Source organism: Gorilla gorilla, chromosome 2, assembly GCF_029281585.2.
Source record: "Gorilla gorilla gorilla isolate KB3781 chromosome 2, NHGRI_mGorGor1-v2.1_pri, whole genome shotgun sequence".
Lineage (NCBI taxonomy): Eukaryota > Metazoa > Chordata > Mammalia > Primates > Hominidae > Gorilla > Gorilla gorilla.
This window is the reverse complement of record NC_086017.1, coordinates 29,718,611-29,742,222: the sequence shown is the minus strand read 5'-3', so window position 1 is coordinate 29,742,222 and position 23,612 is coordinate 29,718,611. Positions and strand designations below refer to the sequence as shown.

Below are 23,612 nucleotides of genomic sequence, written 5' to 3'. Positions count from 1 at the left end.
AACAAACAAACAAACAAAAACGATCTCTATCTATATTTTGCTTGTGACCTTTGGTTTGAATAATCAAACCAAAGTCAAATCAAACTTTGGTTTGAGTCATCAGATGTAGGCATGCATGTGCGAGTGCATGTGTTTGTGCGCATGTGTGAATGAATGAATTCACTGGCACACAAAGAGCTTTATCTGAGTTGGTTCGTGAATGCAACTCACGATTGTTGTGTAATGATGTTGCAGTTATTGATATTCTGACATACATGGTTGCCCACAGATACTTCCTGATTGTTGCAGAAGCATACTCCAGGCAGTTCTTGACTAAAAAGAGTTGGCTCTGTGCCTTACAGTTCTTTTTCTTATCATCTCTGCATGTTCCTAATTACGTACCTTGGAGCTGATTTTTTTTTTTTTTTTGAGACAGAGTTTCACTCTGTTGCCCAGGCTGGAATGCAGTGGTGTGATCTTGGCTCACTGCAACCTCTGCCTCCTGGGTTCAAGCGATTCTCCTGCCTCAGCCTCCCAAGTAGCTGGGATTACAGGTGCCCACCACCAGGCCTGGCTAATTTTTGTATTTTTAGTAGAGACGGGGTTTTGCCATGTTGGCCAGGCTGGTCTCGAACTCCTGACCTCAGGGTGATCCACCTGCTTCGGCCTCCCAAAGTGCTGGGATTACAGGTGTGAGCCGCTGCGCCTGGCCTGGAGCTGATTTTTAGATTGTTAACTCTGTTTGTTCAAGTTATAGCCCTAAACTGCATTGATTTATTCTGACTCCACCTACATTCTTCCCCCTGCCAACAAATGGGAAGGAAATGAAGAAACGAGATGAATTACTTACGTTTCTTCTTTTGTTCCTCCACAGAGTGTCACTCTTCTCCAGAAATTTATTCAGCTCAGTAGTTCAATAGTACAGGAGATACTTTGAAAAGCAAATGGAGTTTTAAGAATGTAATGTTCATTGTCTTTAGTCTTAGCAAAACAATAGAGAATTTATTAATTTTAATGTTATTAAATAGTAGTGTTGTAATTTTACAGGTTTCAAAAGAAATTTTATTCATTTAATCACAACAGTAGAAGTAACAAAATTATTTTACAGAAAACTGGCAAAATAAAATTGCTCATAATCCTGTTCACTTTAATTCAACCATTATTATCATTTTAATGTATTTTTTCCTAGCGTGGCTCCCTATGTAGATTTTTGCATAGTTTTTACCAGAGTGCAATCCCATTTTATATCCTGTTTTCCACCTAACATAAAATAATTATATATTGCTGTATATGCCAGCATTGAAAATGCATGCAGTGTATTCTTATTAATGTGACAGAATTTAATTACCCCCCACAACTGAACATTTTGATTCTTTTCTTTATTCCGTTGTCATCAATGAGGCTACAAACATTTTTTATACATATAACTTTTCTACATTTTTTTTTTTTTGAGACAGGCTCACTTTGTTGCCCAGGCTGGGGTACCGTGGCATGATCTTGGCTTACTGCAGCCTCTGACTCCCAGGTTCAAGTGACTGTCCTGCCTCAGCCTCCCAAGTACCTGGGATTACAGGCGTGTTCCACCACACCTGGCTAATTTTTGTAGTTTTAGTAGAGATGGGGTTTCACCATGTTGGTCAGGCTGGTCTTGAACTCCTGACCTCAAATGATCTGCCCACTTTAGCCTCCCAAAGTGGTGGGATTACAGGTATGAGCCACCGTGCCCAGGCTCTTTTCTACATTTTTAATTGCTATCTGGATTATATCATTATTATTGGTTCCCAGATGTGGATAAAAGGGCATGAGTGTTTTTATGCTTTTTGATTCATATTGCCCAATTATTTTCAAAAGAACTGTAGGAATTTGCACTAGCAATCTGTAAGTGTTTTACCATATTTTTTTGCCAAAGTTAGATATTCTTTCTCTCTCAATATGCTTATATATATTTGCTTGTTTACTAGGTTAGAAGTGGCACTTTGTTATTCTTTTATTTTACATTTATTTTATTACTAGAGAGTATTATAAATTCTCCATGTATTTGCTTACTAGATGTGAGTTATTTGTTTATATCCTTTGGCTATTTATTTATTTGATGCTAAATTTTTTTTTTTATTTTCATTTTTTGTAGAGATGGGATCTCACTATGTTACCCAGGCTCGTCTCAAATTCCTAGCCTCAATTGATCCTCCAGCTTTAGCTTCCTAAAGTAATGAGATTACAGGCATGAACCACTGTGCCTGGCCTGATGCTTAATTTTCTTCTAGCAATTTTACGAGTTACACTTACTTTATTTTATTTTTTTTGAGACAGGGTCTCACTCTGTCACCCAGGCTGGAGTACAGTGACGTCATCTCAGCTCACTGCAACCTCAGCCTCCCAGTCTCAAGCGATCTTCCTAGCTCAGCCTCTCGAGTAGCTGGGACTACAGGTACATGCCACCATGCCCAGCTAGTTTTTGTATTTTTTTAAGAGACAGGGTTTCGCCATGTTGCCCACGCTAGTCTCAAACTCCTGAGCTCAAGCCATCTGCCCACCTCAGCCTCCCAAAGTGTTGGGATTACAGCAGTGAGCCACTGTGCCCGGCCAGGAGCTACACTTACAATAGTGATATTAACACCTTGTTTTATTTACTAAAAATATTGTTTGCTTACCTTATTCATTAATCAAGGTTTATTTTATTTTAGTGTAAATGAAAGAAAAATGAACACATAAAACTTTCTTTTTAGCAGAGAGTTTCTTTTGAAACTACATTTGTTCCTTGAAGGCCTAATGATACTATGGTATTCTTCACCTTATGTGTATTTGGCAGCCAAGAATACTTTAGGTAATAGAGATACCTGATAATGTTCTAATTTTGCAGGAAAAGAGGAGCTAAGTTTGTATCCAAAAGAGCAGATGATTTCAAAGAAAAGTTTCAACATAAACTTGGAAGAGTTTTAGATCCGTAAGTTAATGATTAACTTCAAATTGATAGTTTCTTTGCATAGAATTTAAAAAATACTCTTGTGGTAACTGTTGGTGTGCCTATTAGATTCTATCTATTAAATAAGAAAATCATTATTTTATTGTTAATCAGTTAATCTGTTAATATCTATAGAATTTGGGATTCCAGGAAAGCAGTGAGTTCTCCAAAATGCAGAAGGCACTGGAGAAGAGAGAGGGATAATTTTGCATAAAGCATTATTTCTGTGATATCAGAGATTTAACTTACTGTGTTTATATTTTTCTTTGTCTTTCCTGTCTGTCTGTCTTGCTCTCTATTTATACTTCGGTAATTTTGCTTTGAATGTGTTCTGTTTTTTCTTTGTAATTCTGGGCTCCTGAAAGAGGGTGAAAACATTCAGTCATTGTTAATGCAAGTGGAAGATCAGACAAAAGATCTATTGGAGAACTTTTGTTTGATCTTCATAATTTGGTTATGAGATAAAATATGGTCTACTAAGAACATATGGCAAACATATTTTAAATTCCAGAGATGCCATGTGGTGGGTATTTTAACTAAGGATTTGTTTTCTTTGATAGCATTGCAGAAACAATGAATGTTCCCCCAGACTGCACATTTGGAGCTTGTCTCCGTCCTGAGGAATATGGTAAATATACACACTTTCTCTGTAAAAAATCCCAAACAAACAGCAACAAAATCCCCACAAAGTTATGCAGTTAAGCTCACCATCTCCTTATTTCAAAGCTCCTAATTTTAAAGACTTAAAATGTTGCATTAACATTAATGAGAAAAGTGTATAACACAGAAATAAATTTTTTTTCATATTATGTTTGAAATAGGTACAGTTGGAAGCCCTTGTAATAAGTACTGTAAGTGTAGTTAAGGCTTTGAATTTTATTTAGGAAAAATAAATATGGCCTATATTAAACAAGCCAAAGTGAAATGGGGCAGCTTTTTAATTAACTTGGATATTGTCCTAGTCCTAACTTCTCAAAGTGTGGTCTGCAGACTGCCAGTATTGGCATCCCCTGGGAGCTCCTTAGAAATGCAGAATCTCAGGCCCCATCCCAGAACTATTGAATCAGAAACTGCATTTTAACTATATTTCCAGGTGAATTTTAAGCACATTCAAATATGAGAAAGCACTGTACTCTACAACCACATAATTAAGAACCACTCTTTTCCTACCAGCCAGCCCTAGCCAGTCAGTTGATCAATCAATCAATACATAAAGTAGCAGAAGAAACTTACTTGGATTTTGTCTTTATTTCTAGGCAATCTAAACAGCAGATATCCAAAGGGAAACATATGCTACAGCTTATCAGGATTGGGCTGTATATCAGTGGTTTTCAAAACATGGGCTGCAGACTACCTGCATTAAAATCATCCAGGGAGTTTATTAAATCTGCACATTCCTGGGACCCATGCCCTAGATATTCTGATTCAGTAGGTTCTTATATACACTAACGTTTAAGAACCACTATGAAAAATGTTTTGGCTAAAGTCAACTCATTGACAGGTAGAATAAATATTTATTGAGCTTATGCAAGACAGTGGTTTGGAGCACCATTAATTACTACATTAGGAAATTGTATTTGGGTTCTGTTTTTACACAAACTACTAATGTTTGGTGGATGCCTATCCATCTTAGAGGCTTTAATATCTTTTGAAGAGGGTAAGGGATGATTAGGAAACCATCAATTAGCTTGAAAAAGAAGTAGGTAGTCATGGTAAATTCTGCCTGTTTGAGGGCAAGCTTCATGCTGGTGGGTGCTCTGTCTTGCTGTCTGTTGGATCCTCAGGGTCCAGCACATAGGACATCTTTCATCAATATTAATAGCATGAATTGATGAATTAAAAAAGTAAGAGAAAGCTGAGAGTCCTGGCAGAAAGATGGGAGATGTGTGTAGGCCAGGGAAAATGAACAGAGGCAGGAGGTCTCCTCTGGCAATATCCACCGAGCCGCCACATCTGGAGCAGCATGGTCAACTCTAGTTGGGGTGTGGGTCAGGACTCTTAGTTAATGGAGCTGTGAAGGGAGGCAGGCCTCTAGTGCTGGTGGTGGCATGAGTGGAAGCAAGGCTGAGAAATGGGAACTTGGTATGCAGACTGACGGCCAACTGGAAACTCACATAGGAGAGGGTAGATAATTTGAGTTTAATTTTTACAAGGCTCTCCCAGTTTAGTCAGTTCCAAGGCACACTGAGTGGTCCCCACCTGGAATCAGCCTTAGCTTTCAGATCCTCAGCACTGTAGACAAATGGCCAAGAGGTAGTCAAGCAAGAACTTCACTGTCTAGGGAAAAGACTTGACAGTTGAGTGCGGTTGGTGATGTCCACACAAAATTCATTCTTTTAGATTTTCTTCTGGAGCAGAGAGGTAACATAAAACAGGAATATTAATTTTTATCAATTAATTTATGTACTTTAGAGTACATAAGGATTTTCTGACATGCTGCATAATCATGTCAGAGTTAGATGTTTCTTTCATTCACAGAGGTTGCTAGATCTCTCACTTTTTTTAAAAGATAGAAATAATATAGAAACACTTTAAATTTATGTAAAAAACTTTTTTCTCTCTTCAATAGGAGTTGGTGATCTCATCCATAATAGACTTCCAGATGAATATCTTCGAGGCAAGGATAGACAGCGAGCCCTGATTGCAGCAGTTCGGCATCACCTGAAGAAAGTTAATTACCAAAAGTTTGACACTTTGCTGGCAGCCTTCAGGCACTATGACAAGGCCAGTAATGGGGGAGAGCTTTTTGGTAATGCATGGGCTTACAGATCCCAGCAGTTTGGTGTAGATCAGGGGTCAGCAAACTATAGCCTGTGGGCCAAATCCAGCCCACTGTTTGTTTGTGTCAGTAAAGTTTTACTGGAACACAATCATGCCTGTGTTGTTTTCAGTATTGTCTGTGGCTGCTTTTGCACTATGAATGCAGAATTAGGTAGTAGCAACAAAAACTGTATGGCCTTCAAAACCTAAAATATTTACTATTTTCCCCTTAACAGAAGACATTTGCTGACCCCTTTTGTAGATTATTGGTTGTCAAAGTGTAGTTCCACTACCACCATCACTATCACGTGGGAACTTGTTAGAAATGCACATTACAAGGCCCATTTCAGAAAATACTGAGTCAGGAACTCCGGGGTGGGACCCAGCAATTTTTGCAAGCGCTGTAGTGATTCTGATGCACATTCAAGTTTGAGAACCACTGTTATGGATTATTAAACTGCAGTGTGCTGGGAGCAAGGGGCAATGGGTAGCACTGGGGATCCCTGGGGAAGACTTGACAATCTACACCTAAATCTGAATATGTACACAGAGTACCTGCATTCTAGGTCCAAGTCAAGCTTAGAATGTGTTTTCCCTGGGGAGCAGGGTGTGGTTTTAGTTTTGAGAGTGTAAGATCATTCAATGTTCAAGCTACTCTAAATTTTATTCTTTGAAAAAAATCAGATCAATCTAGGGCTACATAATTGCCTCGCATCATTTTAGGCCATCACAGAATTGTTTTTACCGAGCTGCACTGCCTTTAGCTTATGCTGAGGAGCACTATAAGAAACTGCCATTGAAACGTGGCATATTTTTTGTTAGTATGCCCATGAGGCTTTTATTTTTGTCAGATGCATCTTCCTTATAAGAAACTCAGTCTTGACAAAGGAAATAATTGCACTTCATCTAAGTATCTGATGACTGGTTTTTATCTCATGGATAGCATGTATTTTGTATTGATTATGCACACCTTTTTACTTTGGTTACCAGGAAGCTTGGAGCCAACTCAATAAATAATGGTAGTCACATGAATAAGAGAACCTGCCATAATACGTAGTGCCCTGCTTTTAAGAATTCTTCATTTTAAATGTAATTAAAGGAAAGATGATCATCTTAATAGCTGTTGATTATCTAAGTAAACCACCAGGCATATTCCTTTTTTTTTTTTTATTGAGACCGAGTCTCGCTCTGTCGCTCAGGCTGGAGTGCAGTGGCACCATCTCGGCTCACTGCAAGCTCTGCCTCCCGGGTTCTCGCCATTCTCCTGCCTCAGCCTCCCGAGTAGCTGGGACTACAGGTGACCGCCACCACGTCTGGCTAATTTTTTTGTACTTTTAGTACAGACGGGGTTTCACCGTGTTAGCCAGGATGGTCTCGATCTCCTGACCTCGTGATCCACCCGCCTCGGCCTCCCAAAGTGCTGGGATTACGGGCTTGAGCCACCGCGCCTGGCCCAAGCATATTCCTTATGATAAATTAGGCAGGGAGGAAATTACTGAGAATTATTTAATGCTGATATGCCATATATATATATATATATATGCTTATATATAAATATATGTTGATATATAAATATAAATTATATATATATTTATATATTATTTATAATATATAGATATAAACATTTATATATAAAAACTATATATATATATATATATTTTTTTTTTTTTTTGAGACAAAGTCTTGCTCTTGTCCCCCAAGCTGGAGTGCAATGGCGTGATCTTGGCTCACTGCAACCTCCGCCTCCTAGGTTCAAGCGATTCTCCTGCCTCAGCCTCCCAAGTAGCTGGGATTACAGGCACCTGCCACCACACCCTAATTTTTGTATTTTTAGTAGAGACGGGGTTTCACCATGTTGGACAGGCTGGTCTTGAACTCCTGACCTCAGGTCATCCGCCTGCCTCGGCCTCCCAGTGTTGGGATTACAGGTGTGAGCCACCGCGCCTGGCCTTGATATACCTTTTAATAGTTAACTCAATATGCACAATGTAGCATTCAGTCACCGTAAGGAGCTTTTTTTCTGAGAGGGTAATAAGATGTGGGTCTAGTACAGCTGTAGGTTAATTTTTGATTATTTAAATCTTATATTATTGGATGCCACATTTAATTTAATGGAAAAACAAAACACAACAGAGCAAATAAACTATGATTTTCTAAATGAATCTTCTTGGCTTATGAAATTAATTCTGTTATTTATTGAGTAATCATAATACATCAAGCATTATTCCAGATAATGTGTAGACATTCCATTTAGGGAATGGAAAATCTAGAGGGAGAGTTACACATTGGGTAGCAGTAGCGTGCTACAGGTGGCTTGAGAGAGCATACTGTTAAATTTGCAGCAAGCTTACAAGCCAGTTGACATCACAATGGTAGCTAGAAATTACCATGATGAGAGTATGAACACCATGGAAAGCAGCCCCTGCTACAAATCAGGGCTTTTTTCCACCACACTGCCAAAAAGCCAGTTGTTGAACATATGTAACACAACACTGAAGTAGAGTGAGGCCCAAGTACTATGATAAGCTCAGAGTTGCAATCAGGGATTTTCGCTCCTAGCTATCATAGACTATGTAATTCATGACAGATGTTCTTAGCAATGCAAGTCAGCTGATGATTTTCTCTTTTAATTAATTGTCTAATTAAGGATGTGTAGATTTGTGCTCACTTAAGCAGCACATTTGTTGTCAATATGTAAACATTGTTAACTTAAAACTAGAATAGTTTCCTAAAATAAATTTTGCTGCTAGGCTATAGGATTCTCAGTTAGGTTCAATAATTGTGTATAGTCCTTGTTTTTGGAGGGGCTGCATGAGGTCAGTAAGTCCAACCTCCTGTCTGTCCACGCCACCAGCTGATGGTATTTGCTCACCTTGTGGAATGACTGCAAATGGGGCTGGGGAAGATACCCAAAGGTGTTCAATGTGGAGGTGCAGGAACTAGGGTCGCTCTCTGCTGTTTCCAATAGATTTCTTGGTAAAGTTGAGGTGGATGTCATTCAAATTGTGGTCAGAACTGCCTGGCAGTCAGTTAAAACTAAGGTGTCACCAACAGTTTGAGAGAGCTGCACTAAGGCATTTTTCTTTATGATGCAGTCTTCAGGAGTGGGCTAAAAAACAAAATATCATGATGTCCCTCACTCCCCTGAACATCCTGGGTCTAAAGTGTTCTCTCTCCAAGAGCTCGGTTGCTGCTCTCCCCCTATTGCCACAAAATCAGGGTATCCCATTCCAGTAGCTATAACTTCACCTTTTTCCCATTTACCTCCTGTTTTCACCTAGAACTTTTGTCTGGAAAGGTCAGGCATAAAAGAGAATAAAACAGATCTCTGGAACTTTTCTAAGAAATCCCTGGTCCCTCTTATATCTGACCTTTCCTAACAAAAGGTCTAGGTGAAAATAGAGAATATGGGCTGGGCATGGTGGCTCATGCCTGTTATCCGAACACTTTGGGAGGCCAATCACCTGAGGTCATGAGTTCGAGACCAGCCTGACCAACATGGCGAAACTCCATCTCTACTAAAAATACAAAAATTAGCCAGGTATGGTGGCACATGCCTGTAATCCCAGCTACTCGGGAAGCTGAGGCAGGAGATTGCTTGAACTTGGGAGGCAGAGGTTGCAGTGAGCTGAGATCACACCACTGCGCTCCAGCCTGGGCAACAAAGTGAGACTCCATCTAAAAAAAAAAAAAAAAGAAAATAGAGAATATGATTGGGAAAAAGGTGAAGTTATAGCTACTGGGATGGAACATACTGATTTTATCTTATTATTTTATTTTATTTTATTTTATTTTATTTTAGAGATGAGATGAGATTCTCACCTGTTGCCCAGGTTGGAGTGCAGTGGCACCATCATAGCTCACTGCAGGCTTGAACTCTGAGCCTCAAAATGATCCTCCTGCCTCAGCCTCCCATGTTGCTGGGATTACAGATGTGAGCTACTGCTCCCAGCTCTCACACTGATGTTTGAGAGGTATACTCAACCAAATGGTTATTATCCTTATGATCAAGGATTATGTAAACCCAACAAGAAAATCAGGAGGCTGAAATAGAATTAAATTTGAACCTCCTAGAATCCTTTTTATGCCTGGTTGCTACCAAAAGGGCGGACCAACCCTACTGGCCCGGGATTGCTGTTGCATGGTACTGTTGCACCATGTCCAGGAATGGTCATGGAAGTAACGCCAATTTTCAAAATAAGTCTTTATAACCCCTGCCCCTTTTATTCTGATTATTATTCAGGAAGCAGCTGAGATAGAATGAGTCCTTTCTGGGGACAGCTGCATTGAGTGACCAAACAGCTTTACTAAGATGTGGGCACCAGGAGCTGGTGAGAGAGGTAGACAGTTTTTGAGAAGGCCATTCCAATGCGCAATAATACCATATGACAATGGATGGTAGGGAGTAAGAAAGCTTCATTGAATACCTTGACTAATAGCTCATTGCTGAATAGCTTTTGTGCTATAGGGTGCACCCCATTGACAGACTGAAAATGTTCCAGAAAGCAAAACGCACAACCCAGATTAACTTAACTTTATGGGTCCTACTGTTGGGACTAGACCCATATGATTGGACTGGAATGGCAATTCCATAACTTGAATGTGTCAATATTGGTGTGGCACCACCAATAGCTCTGAGGAGGGAGGGGTCAGAGGTTCACTGTAGTCAGTCTGTCAGGAGCATGAGGGAGATCCCTATGTGTGATGTGTCCTCTCTCACCGTAAGACAAATGAGTCAACTTCTGGCAGTCACAAGTTTGGCATGTAGTGGTGGCTTCTGCATTCGAAACATGGAGTTCTTTACCTTGTGCTCTGTGTGTAATGGGGGTGTGTTGCCATGTATGTACAGGCAGCAATGTTGGCAATCTGGATGGTTCAGGCTTGATCAGCAGCTTGATTCCAATCATTCCCATGCTTATGGTGAGTATCTACATGAACTACCCAGATAGTTCAATCAGTAGCCATAATTTTTGTCCTATAGTTTGCAGTCCCTTAAAGGGGTGTCTTTAATCTGCTATTTTATTGTTTTCCAAGTGGCCAACCAAATAGGTAGGCCACAGTCAACAGCCCAAGAGTCAGTAAAAATATAACAGGTTTATCAAGGGGAGTATTTGCCAGAGCCATGAGAATGGCCTTTAGTTTAGCTCAGTGAAGACCACCAGGTTTCAGCTCAGCCAGACTATAAGTGAAACAGGCCCAGGCATTTAGAGGAGGTTCTGTGAATTGAGGGTCCTCTTGAGCCAGTGGCTTTGCTTCAGGTGACAGAGTGGTGAATAAATTTTTTTTTCTAAAGGATCACTTCTCGGCTGAGTGTGGTGGCTCACACCTACAATTCTCGCATTTTGGGAGGCTGAGGCAGGAGGATAGTTTGAGGCCAGGAGTTTGAAACCAGCCTGGGTAACATAGTGAGACCCTATCTCTACAAATAAACACAAATAATTAGCCAGGAGTGGTAGTGCCAGCTACTCAGTAGGCTGAGGCAGGAGGATCACCTGAGCCCAGGAGTTTGAGGCTGCAGTGAACTATGATTGTGCCATTGCACTCCAGCCTGGACAACTGATTGATAGCCTGTCTCAGCAGCAGCAGCAGCAGCAGCAGCAGCAATAACAACAACAAAAATATTGCTACTCTTTTACACGTAAAGCTGAGATGTTACTGGGGTTGGGCTGGCTGCATTCTTGAATATGCCATTTCCATTTGACATATGAGGCTTGTTTGCTCCTTTTTCATTTTGTTAGTCATTGAGTCCAAGTTGGCCGACCTCAAAATGATTATTGGCTGGAGAGTCAGAAGGCCTCCTTGGGTCCAGTGTTCAGTTTCCAGAAGAGCTCAGTGACAGGCTAATAGCTGCTTTTCAAAAGAGGTCTACCTGGTAATTATGTTAGGGAGGCAATAAGTCCTAAACTTCACGGTGCACCTCCAAGTGAAGGTTGCCTTTCTTTTCCAGAGGCTCTAATTGGCAAAACCACCAGTTATAGACTTGTAACTCAAAGGAGTCATTAGGGTTATGGGGTCCCAAAGGTAATAACAATTGTCTATACCTGGCTCTTCTTGATCAGGATAATCCACTCTGTCACGTATGAACATTCACTCTACAGACATGGAAAGCATCAATACCAATTAAACATTCAGCCTTGGAAGCCGTAGCAATAATACATGGTTATCTTTAATTCTTCTCTGCAAACTCTGCCCAAACCCCATTAACTGAATTCGGACATCCTTCCCTACCATCCTCTCCCAGGACTGACTATGATGATGACTTTGGGAACTGTATCCAAACCATAAAAATGTGAGAATCTCACCCCACTGAACAGATGCATCCCTCTTGAAGACCTGGAGCCCTTGGTCCTACTTCTAATCATCTTTCTCCCTAAAGCAGATGAGATCAGGGCTTGGGGGAGGGAGGGATTAAGGATGCAGAGGGAGAGAATGGCTTTGCACTAGTAAGTAAGAAATATTTACTTTGATTTTGAGTGGCATGGTGGTGGCATGGTAGCTCCATGAAACAAACCACCAGTGTTTTCAGTGCACACAAAGCCCTGCATATTAGGCGGTAATTTATCATTGACAGCATCTGTTTCAGTTTTGGGGATCTCTTGATTCAACAGCCACATCCCACATTGCTTTTCAGCTAGGATGAGTGTGGGTTTGCATTTTTGGTTGTAGTAGAGACTTTTGTTTGTTTTTGAGATGGAATTTCGCTCTTGTTGCCCAGTCTGGAGTGCATTGGCGCAGTCTCGGCTCACTGCAACCTCCGCCTCCTGGATTCAAGCGATTCTCCTGCCTCAGCCTCCCGAGTAGCTGGGATTACAGGCATGTGCCACCACGCCGGCTAATTTTGTATTTTCAGTAGAGACGGGATTTCTCCGTGTTGGTCAGGCTCCCAAAGTGCTGGGATTACAGGCGTGAGCCACCGTGCCTGGCCTGTAGTAGAGACTTTTATAAAGGAGTCTGCTTTAATCCAGGGCATTTGCAGCTGTATTGTCAAGATCATATGTTTTACGTTCTCATTCTGTTTGAATACAAGGGTTAAGTAGGGAAGTTTTCCAGGGCTGTGGGTCTGACTGCAAGAATTTATAATTCATCGAGTCAGTTTCTCATTCTCCAGGGGATTGCCTCCATCAGCATTGTAAATCCAGTCCTGGGCAGTAAGAGCTTAAATACTACGCAGTGACTCATTTATGATTCCTCCTGGGAGTTATTTCCTCTCAGGGAAGTCTCTGTGAGGGGGCCAAAGCTCCCTTATAGCAGGCAGAATCCACTGCAGAAACAAACAAGAAAACTGGGACCTTTGCCATCATCTCTGAATGGATTTAAGGTTGGCTTGATAGACTGCAGGAGGGACTGAGTGCTAAGATGTCCCAGCTGTTGACATTCTTCCTTAACGAACATTGTGTGCTCTGCCCCTTCATCTCCCAAGTGAATCAGCCAGTTTCTGCTGAGAGCCCTTACACATTTCCCTCTGTTCATACTCAGTGTAGGTACTTCTGTCTTTAACTGCTGTCTGAAAGGAGGTGAGACTTTTTCCCTCCACCCTCCTCCCCCTACTTACCAGAATGAATCTTAGTGTTACTTGTTTCAATGGGGCTGACCATCAGATTGGTAGCATTTCCCTCTTGCCCACAGGAGTGTTATGAAAACCAGACCACTGTCTCTGAACCCACCTCCGTGAACTTGTCCTGCAACTATCTCCCCAATTTCTCCTTAATAACAGGCAATGAAATGAAGGGCCATTTATTGCCAGGTTAAAACACAGAAGGTATTAAAAACTTTGTAAGGATAAAAATTGTAGAGAGCTGTCAAAAGTACACACCTATTGGTCATATGAAATTTCAAGCCTGTATCATGGTAATAATGCTCTACCACGGTCTAACCAGCGTATTTGACTCCTCTTCTGTGAAAATTGAGACAAATTTGAATTTATGTGATGAAGCTATTTCTTTTTTCTTAAACTAAATAATGTTGCCTACTCTGCTCTTGAAGACAACTCCCATTTTATGTTCTTTTGCTTCCTGTATAACAGAAGGGAGATGGGATGATAGATAAAGCCGAGCTGCAGGAAGCTTGTGACCAGGCCAACTTGAGTTTAGATGACAAGCTCCTGGACCAGCTATTTGACTACTGTGATGTGGATAATGATGGCTTCATTAACTATCTGGAATTCGCAAATTTTCTTAACTGGAAAGACAAAATGCTTCTTAAAGAGTATGAAGAGAGGGTCATTATTAAAGGTATTTAATTTTTGAAGGTTTGATGAATTATTTTTTTTAAATTTAAAATTTATTATTATTATTTTTAATACAGACGAGGTCTCACTATGTTGCCCAGGCTGGTGCTACTTGCCCTTGAACTCCTGGGTTCAAGGGATTCTCTTGCTTTGGCCTCCCAAAGTGCTGGGATTATTGGTGTGAGCCAGCATGCTTAGCCATTTGCTGAATTCTTAAATGGACTTCTGTATTTTAATTTTTCTAAGAGCTCAGCTATATTCAACTTTAATATTATATGAAAAATAAAAGTATACATTTATACATAGTTTTTATTTGCTTGTTTATGCATAGAATATCTGTAGTAGTGTAGGAAAGAATCAATAATGTTTATTATTTCCAGGAAGAGGCAGTTGGATGGCTGAGGGACAGGGTGGCAATGAGATTCACTTTTTAATCTATATTTTTGTATCTTTTGAGTTTGGAACCATGTATTATTTATTCAAAAAAATTAAAAGCACAAAACTTACACTGAAGCTCAAAATATAAAAGACAGTTTCTCAGAAACCTGTTTAAAAACGATTATCTGAGTAGTTAGTTCCCTTTCCCAGGAAACATACAATTTGACATAAAATTAGATTTAAAAAATTTTGTATAAAAAGGAAAAACAGCATAATCTTTACTTTTGATTCAAATGTTATAATGTTTACATCAAGCTTGTCCAACCCTTGGTTCAAGACAGCTTTGAATGCTGCCCAACACAAATTTGTAAACTTTCTTAAAACGCTGTGAGATTTTTTTGTGATATTTTGTTTTTAAGCTCATCAGCTGTCCTTAGTGTTAGTGTACTTTATGTGTGGCCCAAGATAAGTCTTCTTCCAGTGAGGCCCAGGGAAGCCAAATGGTTGGATACCTCTGGCCTACATTTTATCTTTCTGTATCATTACATATATAGATATACATATATACATATGTGTATATGTATATATTTTAAGCATGTCTAAAATAACACTGAACATACTATATAAGGCTTTTCAAAATTGAACTTTCGCATTTCTCTTCTTCTTCCTTTTTTTTTTTTTTTGATAGGGTCTTGCTCTGTTGCCCAGGCTGGAGTGCAGTGGTGTGATCTTGGCTCACTGCAATCTCTACCTCCCGGGTTCAAGTGATTCTCGTGCCTCAGCCTCCAGAGTAGCTGGGATTATGGCAGGTGTGTGCCACCATGCCTGGCTAATTTTTTGTATTTTTAGCAGAGACAGGGTTTCACCATGTTGCCCAGGCTGGTCTCGAACTCCTGGCCTCAAGTGATCCTCCTGTCTTGGCCTCCCAAAGTGCTAGGATGACCGACAAGAGCCAACATGCCCAGCCAGCTTTCATATTTCTAAGGAATGAAGAAATGCTTTTTTGGTTTCTATGAACTACATTTCAGTTCCCTCATGCTGACATATTATGATTTACTAAACCATTTCTTCACTCTATGAAATTTAGGCTGTTTCTAGATATTTTAAAAGTGATATGCATAATGCTATAATGATCATATCTCAAACAGCTTTTTATTTCTCATTTCTTATGAATGTTATTATTGTCTCAGAAGTAACTCTATTTTCATTTTGCTTTTCTAAATGATTTTACTGATTTGCAATTTTATCAGCTAAGTCTGTGAGGTTTTACTCCAATCTCACTACCATTGAGTGTTATTTCAAACAAAAATTCTTACATTGTTGTACTTTAGTTGGTTTATAATAATACCTCATTTGCCTTGCTTTTTTTTTTTGTTTGAGACAGTGTCTCACTCTGTTTGCCCAGGCTGGAGTGCAGTGGTGCAGTCATAGCTCACTGCAGCCTTGAACTCCTGGGCTCAAGTGATTCACTTGCCTCAGCCTCTTGAGTGGCTGTGTTGCCCAGGCTGGTTGTGAACTCCTGGCTTGAGGGATCCTCCCTCCTCAGACTCCCAATATGCTGGGATTACAGGCATGAGCCACTGCATCCAGCCTACCTTAATTTTTGTATCTTAATTAGTAGAGGTTCAACTTTTTAAAAAGATATTTACATTTTTATTTCCTCTCGGGATGTCTCTCTTCTAAAAAGTGGAGATACTACTATTTTCACTTTTATTCTTGGGTCATGCCTTTCTGTGAAGTCAAAACCAAATTTTGGTCTCTCTTGATGATGCGAGCCCTTATGGGTTAGCCTTTCTATTCTACCCACTAGGAAAGCATCAGAATCTTCCCTACCTAATGAAGCTTTTTATAGAAAACAGCTCTACTCCAGCCCTTTTATAAACAGGGGTGACAGAACTTCCTTCTTGGCACAACTCATGAAGTAGTGTTAGAAAGCAAAAGCTTATTTCAGACCAGATAATTCTTCAAATTGTTTCTGGTTTTTGGATGCTGATTTCTTCAGCCATTTTAAATGGAGTTTTTGAGGATTTTCATCTTCTATGATTTTAGGGTAGAAACTGTCAAGTTTGTAGTCAGTAGGTCTAGAGGGGGCCCAGGAATGTTCTGCCAAAATTTTTCTGATATGAAATTCTATCTTACTGTTGACTTTTGGAGAAAAGTGGGTAAGTAATCTTTCAATTTTTTGAGAAATTCTTTTTCAAACTTTGTCCAGATTTCTACTTTTGGTGAGGTGGAGGGTTAGAGGATCTGGAACAGTGGGCCTGAGAATTTTCAGAGCAGCAATTGGCAGGAACTGAGTGTGGGGAGAGGTGGGGTTGCGGTGAGGAATGTGTTCTTCAGAGAGGTAAGTCTTTTCTAGTTTGCCACGGTATCCACCCTTCTCTAATACCAGCAGGTCACTTGCCTTTGCAACCCTTACTTGGGCTCCCGCAGAACCTTTAGAATTTTTCTAAAGATGGAAACACCACAGCGCTCTCTAGTGGTATATATGTAGTAACCAGCTCTGAAAAAGATAGCAGGAATTTATTCCTAAATTTCAGAATTGGCTCAGCAAAGCAATCTGCAAAAGAGGACAGAGTCTTACAACTTCAGTTCTATCTCAGGGTTTTCTTTTGTACACTGACTTGTCAGGAGTTAGTTGTAGAAACAGTTCTTGAGCTCACAGTGAGTTCTTATCATCTCTCTTGATGTTGTAGTGCATGCTCCCCCCAGTCAAGTAGATGTGGAATTTTCCACTACAAGCATGTCTTGTCTTATTTCTCCCTAGTTCATAGTGCTAGGAAAAACTCTGTAGTTCAAGTTAAATATTAAAATACGCTTTTTTTTTTTTTTTGAGACGAAGTCTCACTGTTGTCCTCCAGGCTGGGGTGCAATGGCGCAATCTCGGCTCACTGCAACCATTGCCTCCCTGATTCAAGTGATTCTCCTGTCTCAGCCTCCTGAGTAGCTGGGATTACAGGCGCCTGCCACCATGCCTGACTAATTTTTATATTTTTAGTAGAGACAGGGTTTCATCATGTTAGCCAGGCTGGTCTCGAACTCCTGACCTCAGGTGATCTGTCCACCTCAGCCTCCCAAAGTGCTGGGATTACAGGTGTGAGCCACCGTGCCTGGCCGCTCTATTTTTTTTTTTTTTTTAAGAAAAGAAATGAATGGATTCTATGTTTACATTTGGTCTCTCATATTTCAAAGCTTTATTCTAGAATAAAGTGAGTGGAGTAGCAGAAGAAAACATTAGGCCATGTTCCGATTTCCTGGCATATGACATTGGCCTGAACTTACTCTTCCACAGTTGGGTGTTGGGTCAGTGGAGGGGTCATGCCAGCTGTTTCCATTAGCAAGAAGAGACTAGATGGGAAAACTTATCCTGTTACAGAGCAGCAAGCACTAAGTAGTAATGTATTCCTGCATTTTTTCTTTCATTTATTTTCCTTAAAGGTAGAAAACCAGATTGTGTAAACCCTACTGAGGCTAATATTGAAGAACCTGAACCAACTCTCCTCATAAAGCCAGAAGATATTGTCTTAAAAGAAGCAGGAAGCACAGAAAAGACTCTCCGGACACTTCTGAGACCAAGTGATAAAGTTTCCAACTACTATAAGACAACTTCTTCTGAGATCAATGCAATTGTAGGAGCCATTCCTTCTACTTGTATGTCACTTATTTGTCAAGTTTTAAAAGCATCAACAAACTGTCCTCTGTCTGTCCTTGCATTGTCCCCTGCCTTTCTCCGTTAGACTAAGTTTCCCAAAGCTTTGTACCTTGCATTTAATTCATATTCTAACTACCTGGGGAGGAGAGGCCCACATATAAATGTTGACTGAACGGAATTGCCAATGATGACCAAAGTAAAATGATTCTTTATATATTAATGAAATGGAAACCATTATAGATCAGAACATTGAATGTTATACATTGTAGTAATTCAGACTCCACCAAGTATTAATATTAGACGATTTTAAAACCATATGATTCTTAGCTCCATACATATCTGCCTTCGAATATTTAAAGAGCTTTTACATAACATTTCTCTGCATATTCATTCCCCATGTGTTAGTTTGCTGGGGCTGCTGTTTCAAAGTACCACAAACTGGTGTCTTAATAGAATTTTATTGTCTCACAGTTCTGGAGGCTTGACGTGCAAGGTGTCAGCAGGATTGGTTCCTCTGGTGGATTGTAAAGGATAATCTGTCCATGCCTCTTCCCTAGTTTCTGATGATTTGCTGGCAGTCTTTGGCACCACTTGGCTTCTTCAGCATCACCCTGATCTCTGCCTTCATCTTCACCTGGTGTTCTCCCCATTTTCATGTCTGTGTCCAAATTTCTCCATTTTACAAGAACTCTAGCCATATTAGGTTAGGGGCCCACCATACTCCAGTATGACCTTATCTTAATTAATTATACCTGAAAAGACCTTATTTCCAAATAGGGTCACACTCTGAGTTAGTGGAGGTTAGGACTTCACCATATAAATTTTGGGAGGAGACAATTCAACCTATAACATCCATATATCAATATGAAGCATGATGAATATTGGTGATTTAGAAAAACTATTTTATGTTGATCAAGATCACATCCTTGGAATAAGGACATGATTGAGGATTTACATATTTTTCTCAACTGGATTTTTATAGACATGCTATACATTCTAGAGTAATGAAATCTTGTTACTCTCGTTAGACTGTGTTGTCCAATAGAAATAAAAGTGAAGTCATCTATGTATTTACAAACTTTTTAGCGTTAAACAAAACCAGGCTGGGCATGGTGGCTCATGCCCATAATCCCAGAATCTTGGGAGGCCAAGGTGGGAGGATCAATTGAGGTGAGGAGTTCAAGACCAGCCTGGGCAACATAGTGAGATCCTGTCTCTGCAAAAAATACAAAAATTAGCTGGGCATGGTGGCAAACTCCTGTAGTCTCAGCAACCTGGGAGGCTGAGGTGGGAGGATCACTTGAGTCCAGGAGTTCAAGGCTGCAGTGAGCTGTGATCATGCCACTGCATTCTAGCCTGGGTGACAGAGTGAGACCCTGTCTCAAAAAAGAAAAAGAAAAAGAAAAAAAAGTCATGTTAAAAAAAAGAAACAGGTGAAATTAATTTTAATACTATATATATTCAAAATATTATCATTTCAATAACTAATCAATATAACAATTGTTAAATATTTTCCTTTTTTGTACTAAAATGTTTGAATTTTACATTTGGAATACACCAAAATTCTTCCTAGCTACATTTTAAGTGCTCAGTATGCACATGTGACTGGTGGCTACTGTGTTACACAGCTTTGTTTTAGAATGTTTTCTTCCCTCATCAATGACCTAGGTTACCCCATTTGTGGTGTTCCAACCATTCGATCTGACATTCCTGCTCCCCGAATTCGTCGCATCAGTGACAGAACTAATTATGGTGAAGAAGGTAGTGCATATTCACTACTATATCCTACCATTTTCGCCCAGAAAGGAGTGTTTGAAAGAGACTTCTTCAAGACCAGATCAAAAGAAGAGGTATAGCATATAAGCATACAAAAATGGAAATGTTTTCTCTATCAACAACTACTATTTTAGACTTTTAAAAACTTGAGTTTTTATATTTACAAAAGTCTACAGGATCCCCAAGTATAGGATTCTTGATGAATAATCCTCAACTTGGTTGTGACATCTGGTACAATTCTTGAGGTAGAATTTATGCTGTGACAGAAAGAGCAAATTCATATTTTACATTCAATATGGTCCACGTAAAGAAGAAAAATATTTTTCTAAAACATTTAATACTATTCTAGTTGAGAAAAGGAACAGGATCAACCCCTTCCTTATGTAAGCATCCTGATGGCCTTGGGCCTCTAGAACTAAGAGTGGGCATGAGGATGATCACTTTGCTACCCTTCTTGTCCACTGGTATCATATGTCTCAGATTATCTGTGACAAGCATTGATTTAAAATATTCTGTCTTGTTGCCACAACACAGGTAAGGTAATACATCTGTCTTATTTATTTATTTATTTATTTATTTTTGACTCAGAAAACATGATGCCCACATCCGAGATGTTCCTCTTCCTAGATGAGTTATAAAGCTAGGGTTATAAAACCAGCTAGGTCTGAATAGCCACTGGGGTGCTGAGGGCCAGAGATTGATAGCAGTGCTCAGTTAGACTAGCCTGTCTACATCTGTGCTTATGGAAAGCAGGTGTAATTCAGGGAGTACTTGCTTCTTCAGAACCTTCATAGCTGGAGCTAGAAATGATATAGGAAAAGACATACGATGTCTTTTCGGACTTCAGATGAAGGGTTGATGGCTTGGAAATGTATTAAATACTAACCGAATTAATGGCAGATGCATCCCAGCAATTCTTTCACACAGAGGCAGGACAGAGAGGAAGGAGAGACAGAGGCTGTTGTTTGCTTACTGGCCCCAAAGTAGGAACTTGGTATCCTTCCTGCGGGTCAAAGAAGAAGACCTTCAGATTGTGTTTTCACTTTCCTCAATCACTCTGAAAGGCCTATGAAATAGAACTTTAGGGTTTCCAAAAGAAACGGAAATCTCCTGCTTGTTTCATAACCCCTAAAGGAAGTCATCCTTTAGGAAGTCATCCTTTTAACTAGGAAGTCATCTTTTATCCCACAATTCTAGACAAAAAGTAAGAAGTCAAAGACCTGCTTGGAATAATAATGTTGACTTGAGGATGGATAGATTTCAGTAGACATGTTAGGTAGTCAGCATACTACTGATAGAATGCCAAACCACTGGAGCAAAGCCTCCAAGGAGTGGGGAAGGAAGCAGGGGAGAAGGTCTGGGATGCTCAAGACTGACTCAAACCATTCCTGAGCTCACTCTGCAGGGGCCTTTTTAAACTACCAGTGGGTGGGGAAAATAGCAGCTATGCATAGGGGTATTGTGTTTTTGCTTTATAGCTGCAGTTGCTAGCAGCTCTGCTCTTCTGAATTTCAGAATTTGATTTGTATTTGAATAGTACTTAATTTGTATTTAATTACACTAATTTCCCACAAGGGTACATCATTTCTAGGGGATTTTTTAATTGTTCAGATTCTGTTTTAATAGATGTATTCTGCAACTATTTTATTTCTTTGGCTATTCGCTTCTAACCTTTTCATTTCCCTTTTTGTTTTTTTTTCTGAATGCTTCATAGTAAATGCTTCTTTTAAATTTAGTTTCATTTTAAAATTTTGTTTTCACATATTTTATTCCCACTACTCATTCTATTGTTTCTTCCCGCTACTAGTTCTTACTTTCCTTTCCTATATTTTTCTTAAGACATAAGAAGCATGTTTTCCCCCGCCTTCATCTGTTTTAATAATTATCACTGTAGAGAGATTATTTGTAACCAAAGGTTGCTGGTTTTCAGTGTGCTTGGCTTTTAGTGTCCTCTCTTAATCATGGGTACACTATCTGCCATTTGCACACATAGTTAAAGTTCCAACAGGCCATTTATAAATGTTTGTATTTTAAAGAATACAAAACTTGGCCATGCCTAAAGGCTCATGCCTGTAATCCCAGCACTTTGGGAGGCCGAGACGGGTGGATCATTTGAGGTTAGGAGTTCAAGACCAGCCTGGCCAGCATGGTGAAACTTCATCTCTACTACAAATACAAAAAAATTGGCCAGGTGTGGTGGCACACACCTGTAATCCCAGCTACTCAGGAGGCTGAGGCAGAAGAATCGCTTGTACCCAGGAGGCAGAGGCTGCAGTGAGCCAAGATCACACCACTGCACTCCAGCCTGGGCAACAGAGTGAGACTCTGTCTCAAAAATAAATAAATAAATAAATAAACAAAACTAATGTTCAAGTGGCTTAGGTGACATACACAAGACCAAAATGACAATAAATGACTGAAATGGAACTCAAACCTAGCAAGTCTTCTTTATTTTTTTCACTCTTTTTACTTGAATTTTGCTACCTCTCCTTAAAATAATGAGACATTTAAAGTTGAAAGTAACTTTATATATTGGCTAGTGTATTTGAACAGCCTCATATTCATAATAACAAAATTATTCCTGAGCTGACAGTATTAGAATTTTGATATTTTCTCATTGTGTATATATACAAGCACATGCACACACACAAATACATACACACACATACTTTTCACACATACTTTTTTGGAAAAATATCCATAGTCTTAGATGTTATAAAGATATTTTTCATTACAAGTTTTAAAACATATAAATCATGGTCTATTTTAAATGCCTTTTTCTAGATTGCAGAGATATTGTGTAACATTGGTGTCAAACTTTCTGATGAAGAATTTGAAAATGTATGGAATCTTGCAACAAAAAAGCATCACAGAGGAGAAGTTTGTGTTGAGAACATCAGAAATGTTCTAGATGAGCTACGGCATGCAGACCGGATCAAGTATAAAACACCCATGTGATATTTTTGGACTTCATTCATTCAAGCAAAAGAATTATTAACTCTGTGTTTATCTAAAATGTTGAATCCATTCTGGTTTTAGATATTATGTTAGAGTTCACAGTGGTAAGACTCATATGCCTGTATGTGTTGCTAATAAATTAGATTTTGGATTTTAAAATTTATTGTTTTCCATAAAGCACCTAAGAGCTTGACAAGTGATTGAAGAGTTAACATTCAGCCTCAGCAAAGACAGTTCAGAATGATATTAGAAGTTTTGTAGGCCTAAGAATTCCATCCATTTTAGTTGGCCGTCTGGATTCATAGTGTGATTTGTGATGCCAAGTTTAATTTTCTTTGTTGGTTAAGCCAATTTGAACTGCAATTTCTGTCACAGGTGATCAAAATGTAGTAACACACCAAGAGTAAGGAGATTCATGTTTATGTAGTGGACTAAAAGCTAGATCTTGTGCATGGAACTACAGGTGATTTTTTTTTTTTTTTTGAGATGGAGTCTCACTCTGTCACCCAGACTGGAGTGCAGTGGCGCAGTGTTGGCTCACTGCAACCTCTGCCTCCCGGGTTGAAGCGATTCTCCTGCCTCAGCCTCCTGAGTAGCTGGGACTACAGGTGCGTGCCACCATGTCAGGCTAATTTTTCGTAGAGACGGAGTTTCACCATATTAGCCAGGCTGGTCTCGATCTACTGACCTTGTGATCCGCCCTCCTCAGCCTCCCAAAGTGCTGGGATTACAGGTGTGAGCCACTGCGCCTGCTACAGGTGAAAAATTTTAAGAAAAAAAAAAAAGGGGATCTTGACTTCCTTACATTTCCTTTTCTATTAAAAAGTTACTTGTCTTTTAAAAATTAATTCTTTAAAAGAACAAATGAAGAATACAGCTAGAGGAGCTCTTTCCATATATTAAAAACCACAAATTTAAAG

The 23,612-nt window shown here is 39.6% G+C and overlaps 1 protein-coding gene across 3 annotated transcripts in view; it reads left to right on the top strand.

Moving 5' to 3' along the window:
* EFHB (EF-hand domain family member B) overlaps window positions 1-22,851 on the top strand; it is a 57,208-nt gene extending 34,357 nt beyond the window's left edge. For 2 of the 3 annotated variants that reach the window (XM_055383263.2, XM_004033712.5), the window contains 7 exons: window positions 2,840-2,923; window positions 3,502-3,569; window positions 5,511-5,665; window positions 13,725-13,932; window positions 17,745-17,957; window positions 19,627-19,808; window positions 22,519-22,851. In XM_055383263.2, coding sequence (XP_055239238.2) covers window positions 2,840-2,923; window positions 3,502-3,569; window positions 5,511-5,665; window positions 13,725-13,932; window positions 17,745-17,957; window positions 19,627-19,808; window positions 22,519-22,692 — 1,084 coding nt within the window. In that variant the 3' untranslated portion in view covers window positions 22,693-22,851. The remainder of the gene's footprint in view (window positions 1-2,839; window positions 2,924-3,501; window positions 3,570-5,510; window positions 5,666-13,724; window positions 13,933-17,744; window positions 17,958-19,626; window positions 19,809-22,518) is intronic. The other variant, XM_055383260.2, reaches the window with a different exon arrangement.
* Window positions 22,852-23,612: the final 761 nt, after the last annotated feature.